Source organism: Colias eurytheme, chromosome 10 (assembly GCF_061535395.1).
Source record: "Colias eurytheme isolate Ceu_HAF_F1 chromosome 10, ilColEury1 Martin Lab GWU primary, whole genome shotgun sequence".
NCBI lineage: Eukaryota > Metazoa > Arthropoda > Insecta > Lepidoptera > Pieridae > Colias > Colias eurytheme.
Genome location: NC_142989.1, coordinates 1,328,786 through 1,351,027, shown reverse-complemented (window position 1 = coordinate 1,351,027; position 22,242 = coordinate 1,328,786). Strand labels below are relative to the sequence as shown.

The 22,242-nt window shown below is 31.5% G+C and overlaps 2 protein-coding genes across 3 annotated transcripts in view; both read right to left on the bottom strand.

Annotated features, from left to right (window-relative positions):
• LOC149904989 (terminal nucleotidyltransferase 5C) overlaps positions 1–22,242 on the bottom strand; it is a 186,871-nt gene that overhangs the window by 56,124 nt on the left and 108,505 nt on the right. The window lies entirely within an intron of this gene.
• On the bottom strand, positions 6,039–7,460 carry LOC149904990 (uncharacterized). 2 transcript variants are annotated; one of them, XM_090106414.1, is made up of 2 exons: positions 6,255–7,460; positions 6,039–6,156 (listed from the first exon to the last, which is right to left on the bottom strand). In XM_090106414.1, exons 1-2 carry the CDS (start codon positions 7,038–7,040, stop codon positions 6,142–6,144), a joined length of 801 nt encoding a protein of 266 aa, XP_089962540.1. In that variant the 5' UTR covers positions 7,041–7,460; the 3' UTR covers positions 6,039–6,141. The 2 variants fall into 2 exon arrangements, with proteins under 2 accessions (XP_089962540.1, XP_089962541.1); XM_090106415.1 differs by having other exon boundaries at positions 6,584–7,460.

Here is a 22,242-nt window from a genome sequence, read left to right as displayed (position 1 = left end):
TCTATTTCAAATAAAAATCGAAATATGAAACGTGAAATATTGTGAATATTGTATTGTCTTAAATATCATTATATTTAATTTATAATATAAGTGATAACTTTGCTTCATGTTGATAAGAATAATTAAAAATTTTTGTGTGTATTTTCTTTCTTTAAATTACATGAAACAAAAATAATAATAATTAAAATCAATCCCGCAAATACCGCGGGATCCGCGGGATTGATGATCTTAATCCCGCAGGCTTGCGGGATCGCGATTTTGATGCGGGATTGGATTCTCTAGTCATAACCTAATCTCTCGATATCATCAAACATGTTAAGTATTAGAATTAGAGCATATGTCTAAAATATTAACTTCTAGACTCTAGAGTTTCGATATATTCAATATAATAACGTGAAATGATGTCAGAGAATATTAACACCCTTACATCTCAATGTGTGACCCATTTGCTGAAGTACCCTGTTATGAAGTAAGAAATTACAAACTAATTTGAGTGATTTTCCACGAAGTTTCGACGAGAATTTAGCGGTGGACCACATATTTAATTAATACAGGTTAATTAAATTATATTGTAGCTAACAACGAAGTAACATATTATGTGGGACAAAGGTTTATTTCGTTAAAGTATTTAATATTAAAAACGACCTCTATGTTTTAAAATTTTAACGAAAACTTTTTGAAATCATTTTTTTTTCAAACTCAAACTCAAACATTCATTTATTCAATTAGACTACTATTTAGTAGCACTTTCGAATCGTCATTACATAAGTATTTTTAACATTTACCACCGATTCGGAAAGCAGTATCTATGGAGAAGAATCGGCAAGAAACTCCATAGTTGCTCTTTTAAAATCATGTCAATATTACATAATATGTAACTTATATCGAACTACATATATTTTATATTTAAAGCAATAATAAGGTACAACTCCAATACAATTTGAACAGTTTTGTTTACAATTGGGAAGTGATATGAGCTTCTAAATTACATTTTAGGAGCGAAGTCCAAAGTCCAAACGTCGCACCCTTCTCAAGAGTTAGCGCCTTCGCTTATAAACCAATAGATTTCCCAAAATAACCGGGATATTTATTCCTAAATAGGGTAAATTTCACCAAATTTTCAAAAGTACACATAATAATGCTGATGTATTTGCGTAAAACAGTTGACAAAGCACAGATATAACTTGTCTTAAAACTTTACTGTAACTATTAGATAGATGGCGTACCATTCTTACATCCATTAAAAAAAAGAAAATCAAAATCGATTGAGAAAATTGTTCGAATCCACCAATCACGACGTTATTCAAATTCGCGCCAAAACTCACCGTGTTCGATTGACAGAAAGTTCTAGAAAAACAAAAACGTCGTAATGGCGGATCTGCAGCAAGTCGTATAAACGTAAAACCATACAATGTTGTTATTGTACTCGCCGGAACAATTACATGTCAATTAGCGTAACCGCTGCATGATTATCGTGTTATCTTTGCTATCAGGTTCATACACGGAATTACTGCGAACTAATTTGTTGACGTTTTGAACGAGTTGCGGTACTGCGTTTTATTTACTGTGGGAATTAACCTGTTTGTGAAGATTTTACTTTAGTATTTAATAGCTTTTTCAGAGATAAGAACTTCCTTTTCCTGAAATATCCGTGCTCCGATGTTTTGTCTTCAAAGTTTGCATGAAATGATATCATAAGAAAAACGTGTTTTTTTATCCAAAAGAAGTCTCAAGTCATATTATTTACATATTACATGTAAATAATATGAATTAGGAATGGTGAAGAAGAAAAAATCGATTCTAAACTGTATAAAATTAACATAATACGTACAAAATATAGAGGACAAACATATGATATTTAATTAATGGTCTCCAAACTACTTATCAGAACTTAAGAAGCAATTTGATTTGAGCTTTATTTACATTAAACAATTCAATATCTTTAAATAAAAGAACAAAGTCAATTTAGATAGAGCTCTTATAAATTAAATATTTGAAATAGATTATACTGAAAGTAGTAATACCTTGAAATATTTGCGTTCTCGAGATAATGCTGAATATGGGGAAAAAATAAAATTTTATTAAACGCTCAATCTGTGTTGACGTAGATCAGTGAATATTTGCACATAATTAATGACCATTAAGTTATATTGTACTTAAGTCGTAAAACGCGGTTGCAATATTATTAAAAAGCATTTATAAACAAATATTTTAATTGTCTCTTTGGTATAATGGCAGAGCTTTACAACTTGTTGTCTTGGGTTCGATCTCTGTTGAAAATTAATAACAGTCCTTGCCCTGTGTACATATACCTAGTAAATAGTAATGTTTTTAAAATATTTTTTTCTGCTATGATATTATAAGTGTGGCAAAGAAATGTATGAATGTATCGTACGGTACGATTCACGAAAGATGACCACAAATTGGTGGCCGTCTGCGCACGTAAGTACACTCATGAAGAAAAGACTTATAAGACAAAATAATATTTTAATTTTGGTTAAATAATTTGTGTAATGTTGTAAACGCTGGTTATGCAAAACCAAAAAGTCTTTTCTTCTCATGAAGTTTCTCCGACTGCGCACGTGGTGGTGGTGGTCATCTTTCGTGAATCGTACTGTACATAGTTACAAAAACATAGCTACACGCCTTAAAATAATACCAGAGGACAACCCACTGTGTTTTTTTTTATAAGAATATAATTTACATATAAAATTAATTTACAGTTAATTAATATTTATCAGAATTTAAATCAATGTAATAAAATAATCAAATATGAAATTTATAACTTATAGATGTCGCTAACAATATTCATAAAATAGGTTATAATATATACAATTTACAAGACATTATTAGACTTTCTAAAGGTAATATGAGATGTACATAAGATTCTGCACTGCGAAAGTGAAGTCCCGTATCCCCGTAGTGGGGTAAGGGGCAGATGCATTATGTATACATCTGTTTCACTGATCGATTTTCTTTAGGGACAAGTAGGTGATCAGCCTTCTGTGTCCTACCAGACCGAGACATTTTTTTTTCTTCGCCTCCACCGGGAATCGAACCCAGGACCCTCGGTTCTACGCTCACGCGTCAACCACTGTACCAAGGAGGCGGTCTGCATTGCAACGTATCATCAAACCCTTTCAGTTCTTTTCTCATAAAAGAGGAAAAAACATTAGTAGGGTTCTCTGAAAACTTCCATGTTCATAATATTAGTTCATTTAAGTACTTAATATAGTAAGATTTGATTTTATTGATATTACTAAATTGATAGAAAGAAAAAGTTGAAATCTATAAAACAATTGATTATCTACGAATAAGACTAGGTAGTTTAATTTATTGCCCATAAAAAGTTTTATTAGCGTTAACAATTGACAAATAATAAAATAGATAGATTATTGGCAATGAACAAAAAAACTGAATTAATTCTATATCAAAACAATCGCTGCAAGTTTCCTTATAGGTCGAATCCATATTTTGTAAATGGTTCGTTCAAGGAATTATGAATTATTTTACAATCTATAAATCAAAATTAGAGCTTTAAATTTTTAAGTAGTTTGTACATTGGTACATCTACTGTTTATTTTATAAATTAATCCCTCTTTTAGACGGAAAGAAAATTCCAAGGTATGCACCTCCCCAAGTAAATAATAATTATGACAGCCACTCGACGCTTTAATACTTTAAGTCATAGTAAGGCGACGATTTTGGTATCAATGAATCTAACCAAAGACGTTTCACTTCTGACACGTGTGCTCGGCACACACGCTCTTTTTATTTATTACATAAAGTTACATTTATAATATCTTTAGCATATTAACCTTATCGCCTGATTCCCTAATAGCTTTAATGATTATTATAATATTATGTACAAAATATTTTTGCACGCCTCATAAGCGAAGCGTTGAGGTGGGTACTACTGTCACTTCGCGCAAAACATCTGATTTTTCAAACTTAAAATGTCTTTATGTATCATTGCACTTGTAAGATAATACATACACACACATATTAAGAAAAAACACTATTTTTAACGTTCATGATATTTTTGATGTCATTTTTGTTATTTAAACTAGTTAAAAAACAGTTTAAAAAAGTTCTGTCTTGGACGTCCGTGTGTCTGTATGTGCGGATCCTTTTTCTTGTTAACACGATAGCGACCGAAATACTTTACTAATCGAGTCTTTTTTTTTCTCTTACGCTTGAGTATGCTCAGGAATAGAACCCTTTCATTTTTCAGGGTCTGATTCGATGTGGTTTAATTGTTATTAAATAAACAAAAATAATAATTAATAAATATTTATTAAAAAAAAATTATGAGGCGTGCACTTTTGGATTTTCCAAATTATTTTTTTATATTTAGACACAAAACGAAATAGAATAACAATAAAGACGAAACGCGTGTAAAATTAACATGAAACGCACATAAAACTTCAGAAATGTCTCTTTAATTAAAATTTAATATGTTTTATTGGAACTAGCTGCTTCCTGGGGTTTCACGTGCGTAAATGTGGGAATATCAGTTTAAAGAATAGCCTAAGTTACTCCTTACTACAACAGGTATCTGTCAGTGAAAGTCCCATCAAAATCAGTTCCGCCATTCCAGAGATTAGCCGGAATAAAAATACAAAGAGACAGACATAAATTGTAAAAATAACTAGGAATTCTGCTATGTGTAGCGTGGTACACCTACCCTGTATAAATCTATATGGCTTAAGTTAATACGGTTATTTCAATAAAAAACAGACACTCCAATTTTATTATTTTTATAGATTACCAGTACTGTAGATACATGTGTAATACAGCCTAAGACATAAAAGTTGCAGTTCGAGGCGTGGCAAGGCCAGCGGCTTGGACACACGTGTTATGCAACTGCTCACGTGGTACTGTCACTTATTAGGATTTAGGAGTTGATTGCTATTATTATTTTCCTACGAAAATATTAGCGGAGTTTGACTGATAAGTCTTACGGGCTTACGCACACGGAGATAGTGAGTCATGCATGTAAGGTAGAGCTCACACACACACACACACTTTTAAGTTGGCCTGTTTTTTATATATGTGGAGATGGTGTAAATAAAAACGCCAAATTAGCCCAATCAGTTTATTTCCCAGACACCGAACAAAAATACATTTTTAACAATCCTCCATTTCTTTTCGTATCGACCATCGAGCCACAAAGTCAAGTCATAGATAAACATCAATCTACAGATAACATATCCACAGAGTAAATAATAGAAAAACACAGACTAAAAATAAAGCTTATTATGAAATACATCTTAATATTTTATCCTATTCCCACACGGTCATCCTGCAGAATCATCTGTCCCAGATGAGTCAACAGTCGCTACCCATGGCTTCATCATATCAGCTGAGCTGAGCTTCTTTCTCTTTTTATAATTCTTATTATTTTCATCTTGTATATTCTGAATATTTGCTTTCGCCATCCTTCTTAGTTCTTCACGGTCGTTGTAATTTCTATTTATTAATTCCTCAGTTTTAACACAACCAAAATGTCCGTTTTCATGATGTTTTCTTATAATTTCATTTTGCATTTTCTTAGGTATCTTATTCAATTTCCTGTAATCAACGCACAATCTATAGTTTCCATTCTTCTTTTTTGCAAGCACAATTGGACTAGCATAATCAGACTTACTTGTTTTTATTATTCCTTCATCAAGCCATTCTTTAATCTGTTTGTCAACAATGTTAAGCTCCAAAGGTGACAATCGTCGTGGATTCTGATAAACTGGTACATCATCGGTTAATAATATTTTAAGTTTTACATTTGATTCTTTAGTACATCTTTTGGGGTTATATTCTTTTATAATATTCTGTATTTTATTCTTATATTCTTTGTTTTCAATATTTGTGATATCTTCATTTTCATTCTCTAGCATTGTAAGGTGTAATATTCTTGTTGCAGTGATAGTTCCAGCCTTAAAATTGATTTCTACTTCTTTCAGTACAGGATTTCCTAATATAATGTTGACAGGGATAGCGCCATCATCAACAACATAAAGTAAAGTTTCAAAATAACAATCATCAATTTCAATTTTTGCTGTGAAAGATCCTTTTGTATAAATTTCCTTTTCAGCTATTCCAGTTAAAGTCTCTGTGGTTCCTGAACTATAAGATAACAATTTTTCACCTTGAATCTTCCTAAAATAAGACATAATTATCAAATTAGCATCGCTTCCGGTATCAATCAGGGCTTCTACAACAATATTGTTTATTTTCAGCTTCTTAAAAGGTCTCACATCAATATTATTCTTAGTTGACATAATTTCCAAACTCTTCTTTATACTTTTAGAACATTCAGTTGATTTATGGCCAAACAAGTTGCATTTAAAACATTTAATGCCTTTAGTACAATTAGGCGACTCATGATCTAAATCTCCACAATTGAAACATCTCTTTACTCTTAATGTTTTTTGAATTTTCATGCCAATGGACTTTGATACTGAATTACTTTGAATCTTATTAGGTGAATAATATGATTTTTTCTTAATTTCTGAATAAATGTCTAACTTCTTTCGGAATTCTTTAATGTTACAAGCGCCATATAAAATATTTTTGTTGGACTCACTGTCTTTAATACCGTCGATGACATATTCCATCAGGGCTTCATCTTCAACATTCCCAAGTACTGCAAGTTCCTTCATATGTAAAAAATATTGCTGATGAGTCTCATTCATTTTCATCCGGCGTGTTGAAAGTCTCTTGTGAACAGTTGCACTGTTCAACTTCTTACCAAATTCCTCGCGGAGCTCAGACTTAAGTGTATCCCACGTGGTGGTCCCACTTAGTGAACGTAAAAATAGCTTGGCGGTCCCCGTGAGGAGCCGCTTCGAAAATATGAGTTTTTCTAATTCGCCCCATTGCATTAGAGAGGAAACGTCTTCAAATTCTCTTATGAAAGCCTCGACGCCATAAGCATCATCACCCGAAAATGGCGTCATTGATTTCTCTAAATCAGTAAAGGAAATACGCGGCGATGGTTCGCCATAATCATCATCATCCTTTAATAGTCGTTTCGGCGGCATGTTGAATAATGTAAATAATAAGTTTTATATAGTCTTCAAGTCGTAATCGTATAATCATAAGCTTCTTTAAATCTTAGTCTTCTTAGTTCATAATTCGTAAAGTCTTAATCTGGTTTAATCACCGCAATCATAATCTTCCATTTATTTTTCTTTATTCCACCATCCCGGACGAGCCCCCAAATTATGTGGAGATGGTGTAAATAAAAACGCCAAATTAGCCCAATCAGTTTATTTCCCAGACACCGAACAAAAATACATTTTTAACAATCCTCCATTTCTTTTCGTATCGACCATCGAGCCACAAAGTCAAGTCATAGATAAACATCAATCTACAGATAACATATCCACAGAGTAAATAATAGAAAAACACAGACTAAAAATAAAGCTTATTATGAAATACATCTTAATATTTTATCCTATTCCCACATATATGTTATTTATATTAATATGGGATAATGCTTTCTCTAACGGTGCATTTTGATCAAACGAGCGAATGCTCATTCTAACCCCACTATGTCAAATTCTTTCAGTGAAAACAGGCGTAGAGCATTCCTTCGTTGTTCTTAGTTCGTTCTAAAAGATTCTTTGCAATGTTCTTATACTGAAAAAACAGAATACGAGTTTTCACTTACACTAAAATATCACGAAAGCTCTATGTTCGTTTGATGTAAATGCACCATTACCTATAGATATATTTAATCAAATAAAATTATCCATAATATCTCGTTTTGAAGCTTTTGCTTGCTTATTTAAATAACGATAGAACTAGAATCATCATACGAATTAAAAATACTAAATTAAAATAAATTATCAATTCATTTTTATGTCATCTGTAGAGAATAGGAAAAAACAACAAAATTAGGTCTGCTATTATTACAAGCAAAGACGAAAAAGTAGCAGATACATGTTTTCCGTAATTCTACGTAATATTACAGTACAGGAGACCAAGGGAGATCGACCTTCACCGATCTGATAATCAGATGAGATGTATTTTTTATGAAATATAATTGATTAACAAATATGCCTATCACTTACCTATCAAAAAATGCAAAAGGTTATTTTTAATTTCATTAACCTTTCATCACTTCACATAACATTCTAGAAATATTCATGCACTTTGTTTATTAAATAAACAAATCATCAATAGTGACACAGAAATCTATGCAAATATACAAAATTACCTAATACATATTCAAGGGGATTCCCCCTTTATCATTAACCCTATTTCCAATGTGAAATACGTGTAAATTATATTGCACTTACTGACTTATCTATGACGTAACTGCTTATCTATTTTATCTATTTACCTGAAAAACAAAACATTTCAATTAGTATTGCATCAATGATAATAAGGTTTACTAGAAAAATATAAATTATCTATACTAATACAATTATAAAGCTGAGGAGTTTGTTTGTTTGAACGCACTAATCTCAGGAACTACTGGTAGGATTTGAAATATTTGAAAAAAATAATTGTTAAATAATATAAATTCTTTGTTTTCATGTAAACCTGTACGGTTGGGTATTTATGATTAGTAGAATAGTAATATTTCAGAGTCACTAAATAATAATCTTTTGTTATATTATTTTATCAAACTACCACTGATCTGCTATACCCATATCCCCCAGAGAAATCGACATAAAACACGATAAAACAAAATATTTTCGTTTCTTACATTTCATACGAGTTTATTGAATTTTTATTAATTTTGCTCAACCGTTTCATATTGCAATTTACCAAAAAATATACCTTATTTGCTAGTACATAATATAATGTAACAATATTTTTCATCATACATATTTAATTTGTCTATAAGGTACATTCGTATGTAGATATCTTATATATTTTATGATAGTGAATTGTTCATGTAATTATAAATACTGTAGACTTATTTTTACGTAAATTTAATATAATAAAACTGCAATCAATCTCTTAAAATTTACACAATGTTTTAAGAATTACTGTTTTAACGTTTTTAAATGTTACCGTTCTATTGCGTAAAAGGATACATTTTTGTGTTAAAAATAGTACATTATTATTATCACGGATACACAATAAACAAGAAAACCCTGGAGAACTAACAAAGGACCTAGAGTAAACAATGCTCGACAGCACTACAACTTGATTAATTCCTTAAATAAATAGTGTACACAAATGTTGGAAGATTAAAAATAAAAAAATTTGGAAAATCCAAAAGTGCACGCCTCATAATTTTTTTTTAATAAATATTTATTAATTATTATTTTTGTTTATTTAATAACAATTAAACCACATCGAATCAGACCCTGAAAAATGAAAGGGTTCTATTCCTGAGCATACTCAAGCGTAAGAGAAAAAAAAAGACTCGATTAGTAAAGTATTTCGGTCGCTATCGTGTTAACAAGAAAAAGGATCCGCACATACAGACACACGGACGTCCAAGACAGAACTTTTTTAAACTGTTTTTTAACTAGTTTAAATAACAAAAATGACATCAAAAATATCATGAACGTTAAAAATAGTGTTTTTTCTTAATATGTGTGTGTATGTATTATCTTACAAGTGCAATGTATGATACATAAAGACATTTTAAGTTTGAAAAATCAGATGTTTTGCGCGAAGTGACAGTAGTACCCACCTCAACGCTTCGCTTATGAGGCGTGCAATAATTAATCAAACAACGTTATTTTACAAAATTGACATTTAATTGTTCAAATTTTACTTTCCAATCTTGCTATTTTATTAAGGGCGTATAGACCTTCATTCAAATTCTTTTAAAGAATTGGTGATGTAAATAAAAATATATCTATACCAATCAATACCAATATAGGTAAAGTAGAAGTTTGTTTCTTCGACGCTCTAATATCAGAAACTGTTGGTCCGATTAGAAAAATTTTAGAAAGCCCATTTTTCAAGGCTATATATAGGAATCTATTATCACGCTAAAACCAATTTTTACTATGATATGAGCGAGCAATGCGGGTAAAACCGTGGGATTTTGTGGAATTATTTCAAAACTCTAGTTTTTATCCAATTTTTCGAAAATATATTATCATAAAGAGTTTGTTCAATTAGGGACTAAACATTTTCAACCAGTTACCAAAATCACAGAAATTCTCACGTAGCATATTTTAAAGTTTATCAAAAACTGAAATCATTTCGGTGTAAATGTTCGAATGAGATCATGCCTAAAAATAATGATCAGTTATTTGATATTAATTTCACGCGTCGAGAAGCGGCTCGCTCGTTTCATATTGCTGATTTATTGACTTATGAACGTAATACTGCGACTTCGTTATATTTAATGTGATATTTGACTATGCATGTTAGTACATAATGAATAAAAGTGAAGTCCCATGTCCCCCTAGTGGGGTAAGGGGCAGATGCATTATACATCTGTTTCACTGATCGATTTTCTTTGGGGACAAGTAGGTGATCAGCCTTCTGTGTCCTGCCAGACCAAGAATTTTTTTTTTCTTCGTCTCAACCGGGAATCGAACCCAGGACCCCTCGGTGCTACGCTCACGCGTCAACCACTGTACCAAGGAGGCAGTCAAATGAATAACATAATGAATGGCGTGGATTAAGTAATGGGTTTTAGATAAAGTGATGTACGTATGATATCGCGACCAGGGTAGTGGAATGTAAGGGTGCGTACAGACTATGTAACATAACATGTTATATATAACATTTTACATACATTTGTTTTGTAGTGTTATATAATTACATATACATGTATAACATTTTTACACGGTCTGTACGCACCTTAAGGAAACGTTGGTGGTACTTTTTGTGTTTTATATCCTGGAATGTCATGTAACGTAAACTTTAATGTTAAGGAGGATTTTAAATATTTAAAGTTTTTGGAAAAATAAACATTGCTCTCTCATATGTAGATATCATGTTAAGCTATAGGTAATTGAAAAAACCAACCCTTAATAGAACATATTACTAGATCGGCGAAGGATATCGGTTCAAACGTATGATTATGTAGTTATATAATTAGTTTAATGTACTGCAACCTGTTGAAAGTGTTACATTTAGTGGAAATAACATTACACATAATTGCACGTTTAACCGCTTGCGTACCTTTAATAGAGGTTATATGCATTTACTGTGTTTAAATTCTACAAAACTATTGACTTGTAAAAACAACATAGACGCCTATGTGTTGAAACTGTACTGAATTAATAATAATTATAGTTAAAAGAACTAAAACGCGCACTTTAATCAGATATAGTCCTGAAATTATTGTATTGTCACCGATCCTTTATAAGTGTACAAAATTTGAAATAAATCTGTCCGTTTAAAGTGGATCAAAATCGAGTCTAAATGCGTACAGGTGCACAAGCATACAGGTGAAGCTTATAAAAGCGTATTAAAATGCATTCAGCCAAAACCTATTTAAGCCTCAAAACTTACTGTTAAAAAGTTTTCCACATTTAACACTAACCTCGTGGAAAAAATTGCGCATAATCTTAAGATTATCTGGCAAGTCCCTAACCAGTTCTTATGAAATTGAATTCCAAAAATAGTTCAGAGGTCATAGGGGAGGCTTGTGCGAGCTGATAACAGCGTACATTTGACAGAATAACGGCGTAAATAATGTACGTACTACGCACGACCTTATGTGGTGTGTTATTATGTGTCTTTTATGATAGTGAAAGAGATCCATTAAAATAGCTTGTATAAATAAGTAAAAATTATATTACGGTTATTATAAATAACTGTTGCTTGTAAATAAAATCTATCTATATTGCACTTCTTGGCAGTCTCGTCTGACTCCCTATCGGTACATCTAAATCTAATGTAATATATTGTTAAGTAATCTAATAAGTTAAGAAGTTGATCGGATATATATCTCCATTGTTATCACCCGTTGAAATCAATTCTGAACTCATTTAAAGTTTAAAAAACATAGTAAAGTACGTAACAATACATCAATAAAGCCCTTTTCTATAAACATTTAAATGTATTCAATATAATATCTAAATTTTAACCCATTTCACAACAGTATCTGTTAAAAGTTAAAACACGCTCGGAAAGTCAAATAAATTAATCGTCTTTTAAATGTTATTTCGAAATGATATAAATACATTTGAACTTATGAATTCCTAGTAAATTAAACTGTAAGTACTCTAGTATCTAGCTATAATTACCAGTACATTGAATACTTAATAAGCTTCGGTTCCTTGAAATAAAATTAATTTCTTCCTTTAGTATTCAGATTTTAAAAGAAAATGTTATGTTATTACTGGGCATTGAATGGGACAGATGTTTAATTTGGTCGCGGTAAATTAAAACTAAAAATTATTTTATTTTGTAAATTAAACCGTTGAAGTAACTTTAATATAACGTAACGTCTTACGTAAGTTTTGAGTGACTTTAGACTTCAAAATAAACGAAGCTATTTAGTTTTTGTACAATTTCTTAACTTTTTCTAATAAAATCATATCTCTACATAATCGTTAAACGCAGGAATTGAAGATATAATATCAACCATTGTGTAAAGAAGATTCATTAATGTAAAAGTATTTCATTAAGCCTCAAGAAAAATTTAACATTTCAACAGAAAAACTAATGTTTAACATATTTTCATTCGATTAAACTGCATATCTTAATCTTAATACTATAAAGGCGAAAGTTTGTAAGTATGGATTTATGGATGTATGGATGTTTGTTACTCTTTCTCGTAAAAACTACTGAACCGATTACAATGAAATTTAGCACACATATAGAGGGTAACTTGGATTAACACATAGGATAGGTTTTATCCCGGAAATCCCACGGGAACGGGAACTTTGCGGGTTTTTCTTTGAAAACGCGGGCGAAGCCGCGGGCGGAAATCTAGTTTTAAAATAAATCTTTCTCTAATCCTGAAATTTATCTTCCGTAAAAAGATCCGTAAAACACGTTCTATTTAAAATGTTACATTTTTCTAGCAAAAGCAATTTATGCATGCAACAATTTATTAGTCCTGCGGTTCTCAGATGACTTATAGCGTTAATTAAAATTTGAATCCCGTATTTTCCGATGACACAATATTGGAACATGTGTTATAGTGAGAAAAATAATGATTTAATAGGCAAAAGTATGAGTTTTACTGTTAAATAATAACGCAATAAATATTTTTTTCTACCGCTATCCTTGTGTTCTTCGTTTGGTATGTAACACAATGTAAGCAAGGTGACTATACGAGTTACGTCGTATATTTTACCGCGACCTATCCTAACATAAATATCTTATTCTACTATGTTTCAATATATTTTTGTCTCAAGTCTTTATCTGAGTAGAAACACGTGAACCTTTTCAAACTTCCCTTTTGTTTTCTACTTTCTTCATACTACAATTCAAAATGCGAATGTATGTTTCTTTGTATTTCTTTGCAGCATCGAAACGATATCATAGTATGATTTTTGTGTCTAAAGGCTAAACAGTTATAGTTTATACACGGTACGCAGTATACGGTACATTACCACGTGAATTTCCTTTAACCACGCCACAAAGCCGCGGTTAAGCAAGCTCCTAATAAACAGCCATAACGATTCCAGAATTCGATACACATATTATTTAATCTATCTACCATTGTGACTGTACATGTCCTAGGCCAGCAATGTCCGTTGACCTAGGCTGTCTAGCCTGACACCTGAGCAGACGCTTCGCACTACTTACTCCAGCCCGGTTGTAACTCGACACTTTATGCCTTTCTTTGATGTGAAATTTAAATACTAATTTGTATACAATTGGAATGAAAAGAGATAAATGGTATCACCACAAAACAATTTAAACACAGTCTAACTTTAAACCAGGGATCTGTCACTTTAATAGTTGTTTATGTGAAATACGACAAAACCAGATTGTTACGAGAAATTTATTTTCAGGATCAATTACATAATTTTTAAATCAAATATAGTCGTCTAAACTACGAACCTATGCTTTTTTATATATTTTTTATAGTTTTAAGTATCACGAGTGTTAATAGATTAAAGAAAACCCGTGCTTAAAGTTAAAGCCTGTCTAAAGTTTTTTCTGATAAGACAGAAAATGTCTATGGTGTTTTACTTTTTGAATGATTTTTAAAGTATCGAATACAAGCAAGTAGTTAGCAAGTAATTGTGGTTTTGGTGACTTCTGTCAATTAGATAATACTAGCAAACCCGGCGAACTCCGTTTCGCCACCAGAGACACCTTTTCTTTGCTATAAACCTCACGGAGCCCCAGACCTTTCCAACGAATGCAAAACCGTGGAAATCGGTTCGTGCGTTCTGGAGTTATAGCGTCAGGAAGGAAAACCCGACTTATTTTTATATAGTAGATAAAAGTAATATAAATATTGACTGCTGTACACGGGTAGAGTAAACGGTAGAATGAACTAGCATTAATCTATTAACGCGTACCTATTCGATACTACACTTTATATATATAAATAAACTAGCAATGCCCTGCGGTTTCACCCGCATAGATAGCGATATCGTTACAGTGAAAAGTCTACTAAATAGGTCGGCTATAGGTTTAATTTTTAATCACATGAAAATCACCTTTACCCCGTCCCGTGGGGCCGTGGGTTATGTCGGATTCCTACCGACCAAAACCCCACTGTGTTCCGTCAAGACGCATATTGGTAGAATTCCTCCGTGACCCCCGCACTACGGCCTGCTCGAACAGTATACCTACTATTTTCTGTAGATTGACACTTTTAAAAATTCGTTATATCTTTTGAATGGAATATCCAATTCTTTTCATTTAAAAAGTATTTTGCTGGTATTGAAACAGTCTATAATAAAACATCATTTAATGGGATAAGGATTAATATATGTGTATGTGTCGTGGTCATATCGTAGATTTGATCATTTCATGATATGAGTGGCCATTTCACGAAATGGTCGCATTTCATGAAATGGCCAACATGGTTTGATCAGATCGTTAAATCGTCAACGTTTCACGATATGGTCATCCACATTTGGCCAGATCGTATAAAATATATAAAGTCCATAAAACATTAAAAAATTCTGAATATTTTTAGAACTTGTTTATTGTCATATAAGTTAGTGCCACGGCAGTGGCCGGCGACTGCCAGAAGCGAATGGTTTTTGCAATAGAAAACATTTAGGTTAGGTTAGGTTAGACTTTAATAAAGAACGCACGAGCCGAGCGAGCAAAGCGAGCGTGCCGCGGCAGCGGCCGGCGAGTGCCAGAAGCGGATCACTTTTTAAAAAACAAACAATTATAATACTTTAGTAAAAATGCGTCTTAAATTATTTTATTTAAGACGCATTTTTTCTTCAATACATATAAGATATCCACATTTTCCATAGTACTCGAACCGTCGTAAATTCTTTGCTATGACTTTCTTCATATTGTTATTAAACGAATTATGAAGTTTTTAACTGCGAATAATTAAATTTTCGCCAGCGGCCGCCATCTTATCACATAAACACAGAGCTTGCAGCGCCTCTACCAATGATTAATGTAACTATTTTACGATATGATCAAATAATTTTGATCATTTCATGAAAAAACCGCGCGTTTAGTTGGCCATATCGTGAAACGATTTCTTATCATTGATCTGCTCAAGCCACATCATGATGTGGCCAAACTAAATTGGCCATTTCACGAAATGCGACCATTTCGTGAAATGGCCAATCATATCATGAAATGACCAAATTTACGATATGGCCACGACATATGGATAACATGGTTTGATTACTGTCGGCACTTTTATTTACTTTGAAAACGTAAAAAAGTTGTTGTAGTAACATAACTACTGAAGATGGACATATGGTATCGCGGACTTTCTTGTAGATATTGATCCATTCTATAATACCGTAGAACATTTTTTTGTTCTATCTTCAATAGATTCCGCAGCGCACGCGATGACAGAAGTTTTATTGAGGATTTTTTTACACCTTGGGTTACATTATTGCATTTTTGGTAAGGATCTCTAATTTTTTTGAAAATGCAATATAGCCTATGTTGCTCAGTAAAGATGCAGCTTTCTAATGGTGAAAGAATTTTTGAAATCGGTCCAGTAGTTTTTGCGTGAAAACCATACATACATACATACATACTTACATACATACTTACAAACTTTTCCTCTTTATAATATTAGTATAGAAGTATAGATAGTACCTACTTATATTTTCCCTACAGTTATTGTATTATACTGCAATTGATGCAATATAAAATATCATATAATTTATTAGAAATAACAACATGATTCTAGAAAATCATCGAAGTTTCAATCCTGTAAGTAAATTACATCTCAATAATAATATTGCATTGCTTATATATACTTGTAACAAGCGCGTCGTTAGATGAATCAATACATAAAATTAAATTGAAATATCTGTTCGTTATATCAATAAAATCTTTATATTCATTACGTTTTATATTAAGTGTAAGAGTTTATCTTTATGTCTTTGTATGCAAGTTATTTTGAACAGTTTGATCTATTTAAAGTTAACTTTCGGGGATAATCAGTTTATTAATTTACATAATTATGTAGTTAATATTAAAAGTAGCTTATGAAAAAAGAAGAATATCTATATTTGCGTTGTCCGTAACAAAATATAGGACTAATTACGCGAAATACAAACGAAGTCGCGGGTAAAAGCTACACAATACTACAGCAAGATTGAAAAACGTTTCACATGAATTCTCTATAACGAGCCATGGTACAGAATGTATAGAAGCCAAGCAAATGATATTGCGTCGCTAGACACACGACAAATTAGATTCACTCCGGTGCTATTTAAGACAGGCTTGGAAAGAAAATACGTTTTTATCACATTTTATATTTCATTACATACGCCGCCATCTTTCTTTCTGGTGAAGAATGTTTGGTTTTGAAGTATTTTTTTTTAATAGCAACCCACCGAGGCTGACTGAGAATAAAAAAAGTTTGAGGTTTTTTTTTTTAATTTTCACTTATACCTATAGCTTTCTACTCGTAGCCAAGAATTTCCAAAATAGATCTGGTAGTTAATTTATTCGTTGATAACAATTTAACAAATTAATGAATGATCTCGAAAGTATCTACATTTTATTTTATTTTGTAGTTTCTAACAAAAATCAATTTGCGATTTGAGAAATGAAAACTACATACACAATAACTAAATATGGAGTTCTTACAATTTCTACTTGAACTTTCTACTTTAAATACAAAGAAAAGTAATAATATCATGAAGCTATAGTCTTGATGAAAATTACTTTTCAGAGCCGATTTGTTACAATGAAACTGCAAGAAAAAGCTTATTTTTATTTTATTAATTTACTAGCGGTCCGCCCCGGCTTCGCCCGTGGTACATATGAAAAATAGATGTTGGCCGATTCTCAGACTTACCCGATATGCACAGAAAATTTCATGAGAATCGGTCCACCCGTTTCGGAGGAGTATGCAGACTAACATTGTGACACGAGAATTTTATATATAAGACTAGCGGTCCGCCCCGGCTTCGCCCGTGGTACATATGAAAAATAGATGTTGGCCGATTCTCAGACTTACCCGATACGCACAGAAAATTTCATGAGAATCGGTCCACCCGTTTTGGAGGAGTATGCAGACTAACATTGTGACACGAGAATTTTATATATAAGATAAGAGAAGAGATAGTTTTAACTTTGTCATATTAAAATGACTGTACTTTGTACACATTTGATAATTTAATCTTTGACTTCCATAGTTCTTAGATACTTTACCTACTGATTGTTAGACATAATTTATTGTTATACTGTGATGGAATGTAATGAATTTTATTTTATGTGATTGAATGTAACATAGGTATTTATTGATTTAACTGTATTTTATGTAATTTAATGTATTGTAGGTATAGTGATGTGATATTTATCTGTACTATGATTTAGATTCAATTTATTTTATGACATGTATTTAAAAAAAATATTTTACTTGATCTATGAATTGTGCTAAATAATGTAATTTTTAATAATTTTTTTTTAACCTCAATTGTGCTGTGTACATACAATTTGGCTGGCATTTTACCGCAACATGTGATTAAATTTGTGTATAATTAGTCAAAATGTCAGCTGTGATGTGTACCTATTTAAATAAATAAAATAAACATGTGACATTGACATGTGACATTGTTTTAGAGCTACTTAATTTATTTTTCTCTGTAAATTAAAAAGTATGCTGTAATATAACACCCTACCACGTATTTTAATGGACTAACTTCATACGCGTTTAATTTAGGGTATAGTCACTCTACTTTTTAGTAATCTCCTTATATTCAGTCATAATAAATCATTAATTGTGATAAGTAACCATTTTACAAAATAAGTTTGTCAAAGTAAAAAGTAAAAATGTAGATATTCTAATATAAAAAATAGCAGCTAAATATAGTAGTATTGATGCTATTTTTAGCGATATACCGCATCTTAATTTACCTATAGCAAATCATATACTTAAACATTGTGATAAAATATCGTATAGGGCATAGGCGATAGAGTACCTACAGAATGTGTGCTTCGATTATCTGGCACACTTTGGATACAATACCGAGTAACTGTTATGGCCAGTACGACTTAGCGAAATGGGAGCCATTCGGTAATATTCCATAAGTATACGCCTTTATTGTGTTGTGACCTTTTGTTTGCTTCTCTGAATATACGTAATGAATAAATCTCGAAATTATATGTGCAAATTATTTCTAGTTTGACTCAATTAATAGTAACTAATGTATTTTTTAAAGACAGATTTATAACAATTTCCATAATTCCCAAAAGAAGGAAAAAAAGGCTAATAAACAAGGTTTTTACAAATTGTCAAATAAATGTTTGCGAAATACTTTTAACTTCTAATGCTTCTATATTGTTTTCAAAGTATTCATTCTTTTCTTACAAAGTAATTACACGCTTCCAATTTAATAACTTTTTGAACAAAGCTATTAAAAATCCCTCGAATCTAACATTAAGTACTCATACAATCCATTGTCAATTTGTCACGTGTTCGGTGTTAGGTACCTAATATCAAACTCAAACATTTAAGTTCTAGAAGCACTTTTGAATCGTCGATAATACATTTTTATAATTTACCACAATTCAAACCAGATTTCCACACTAAAAACGTTTTATCTACAAATATAATCTAAAATCTACAAATATTGGTTTCACTGTTGCATATCTACGCAAAATAAACGAAGATAAATTATGTAAATATATGTTTTCTAATCAGCATCGATTACTTAACCTAACATCACTATTTTGAATATAAATTTGTCGCTTATGCAGTACATTATCATAGGTTAGGTCTTAGCTTAATGTAATTTGTTTAATCCATTTAAAACGTAGATTTTATCGTGGGCGTTTGTATGATATAACGGTTCTTTGTGGTGTCTTTGGAATTAACAAAGTATTATGTTAATATGCAATTAGCTGCTTGTTTTATAAACATAATATTCATTTTAGTGATCTGTGATATCATATTGAACGTCGTTAATATTTTCTCTGTTTTATTAGTATAATTTCTGTGTCGTATTTACTTCAAGTCTTCATGTTTCAAAATAAGAATGTGCAATATAGGTACTGCATTACATATTTTAATTTGAGCAAATTGATACTTATATGTTTGTGTTATTGAATAAAGTAGATATATGATTATCAAGATATATGATTATATATAAGACTAGATTTCCGCCCGCGGCTTCGCCCGCGTTTGCAAAGGAAATCCCGCATAGTTCCCGTTCCCGTGGGATTTCCGGGATAAAACCTATCCTATGTGTTAATCCAAGTTACCCTCTATATGTGTGCTAAATTTCATTGTAATCGGTTCAGTAGTTTTTACGTGAAAGAGTAACAAACATCCATACATCCATACATCCATACATCCTTACAAACTTTCGCCTTTATAATTTATATATTAGATATAAGTTAAGCATGGCAATGGCTCAAAAGCAAAGGTACCTAATACTTACTTGGTAATTTTTTTATATTCTTTGATATGATCTACCTATGATTATAAGCATCATATGAAATTTGTAACTATTCTATCTATAATCTATAGTCTATGTTACTATTTTCAGCCAATTTGGTTCAATTGCCTTCATGTGATTGAAAAACAAACCATGTAAATTGTAAACAAATCGCACTGCATTTTCCACTACTATGTCACTACTGATGGCATAATTAATATAATTATTATATAATTAGCAGTCAGGATATGTAATTTCATCGCTAAATAGGAAGTTATTACACGCGGTAGGAAATTACCTCAGATGGAGCCATGGAGGCCAAGACGCATCTGTTGTCATAGCAAAAATAGATATTTAAATGACTTTATTATAAATGCGGATTAAATCTAACTTTATCTATTGTCTTTTAAGCTTTTGCACCGAAACTGCTAAACATTTTTTAATACATTTCGATAGTTGAGACACAAACGAAGTTAGGCGAAAATAATACTTGTATCGGGCGAAAAACGGAATGAAAAGTGTGTACGTAGTTTATTTTCATCTGCGTATTATTTCTTATCACCATTCATTGTTGAGTTATAAATTGAAATAAAACAGTTCAATGAAGTACAAATCTTATTTTATTTAAGTATTTATTTATTTATGACACTTTATTGTACATATAACAGGAATTTAAAATAATTATTATTTGTATCTTATTTGTTTTGTTAGATAAGTCTCCGCTTAAATCAGGATAACTGTTGAAAATTTGCAAAATTTTCATATACTCTACCCGAGCCAAGCCGGAGTGACCAGCTACTTTACTATAAAGTAATCAAGTAATCAGCCTTAAGTTCTCATTAAAAGTGGAACGATACAGCAATTTACGAGGGCTTTTAGTTCGTAACTTTTTGCGGGAAGCGCTTGCTCTTGAGATTACTGCCATTGTGCTCAATGATAATGCTTTTTGAATACACCAAGACATTTTTAATTTCCTCCTCATTAATAGTAAGATGGCAAGTCTCTGTAATATTGTAGTCCTGTGCTCATATTATAAAGGAGATTACAGTTTTAAGATGGTTTGTAAACTGTTTTGTAATGGACAAATTCAAAAACGAACTTATATTTTAAAAATTCCTTCTCGAGCAGAAAGTTACATCATTCATAAATGTCATAGGCAATCGAAAATATCAAATAGGTAACTTTTCAAAGACAAATGAAAAACTATAGAGGTATTAGGTGTTTTAATTTAACAAATATTTCAACTTTTAGCGTAGACTCTACTCGACGTATACATCACCCTCGGACCGAAATGCATAAAGTGAATATACGCATTTCGAAACGCAGAATTGTTATTAATTCCAAATCAAATTATGCCAATAGATACCTACCTACATTGAAAGTATTTACTATTTACATACTCGTAATTATTCGATCAATTCGCAAACGCATTTGTTTACAGTTTACATAAGAGTAAACACGTTTAGAGTTACATAAGCACTTTCCCAAGAACATTAGCCTAGTGCGTAGATACTGAGCTAGACCATGTCCTGTATTCACTTTGTGTTCCTAATTAGGCGCAAAGCTCGCATTTTGGTAAATTTAGTATCTACTTTTGCTACAGGTACTTTTGTGTAAAATGAAATTGATTGAAATAAAAGTCAAAGATTACGTATGTAGTAGTGAGTAGGAGAATAGCTCGAACACTAATTTAATTATAGATACAGATAAAGACGGTGATATTATTATTGATCTATTAGTTCTCTATATATATTTTTAATCACGGCAGAAAAAATAATAATGAAACATAACCATCAGCCCTGGGTTCAACAATTATCAAAATAGAAACAATCTGAAAAATCTATAGTCTACCTACTTCACAAAAATTATACCAACCTACCTATATACATACCTGATACCTTCCTGTATTATTTATACCTATTAAAAAGCAAAGCAAAAATATGTACCTAAATATTGCAGTATCTTCTCAAAACAAAAAAAAAAACATTTGTCTCGTCTATAATTTATATCTTCCCAAAATCATACACTTGTCTCCACAATGTGACATCATAGCCCATAGACATTGTATACTGTATCATATCTGAAACAATCTGTCATATTGTCGCCAATCTATGCGGTCTGCGGGTGTGACCCAGTGCCTTGCTGACAGGCGGTTAACCGATTGAAGTGTAACCGATACTATAATCTGCCTTTTGGCGCCGGCGCACATTCTTGTCTATGTTGTGTACAATATTGGAGGATTAGGTATTCTATAGTCTATACACTATATCTATATTATAGTATATTTTTATCCAAA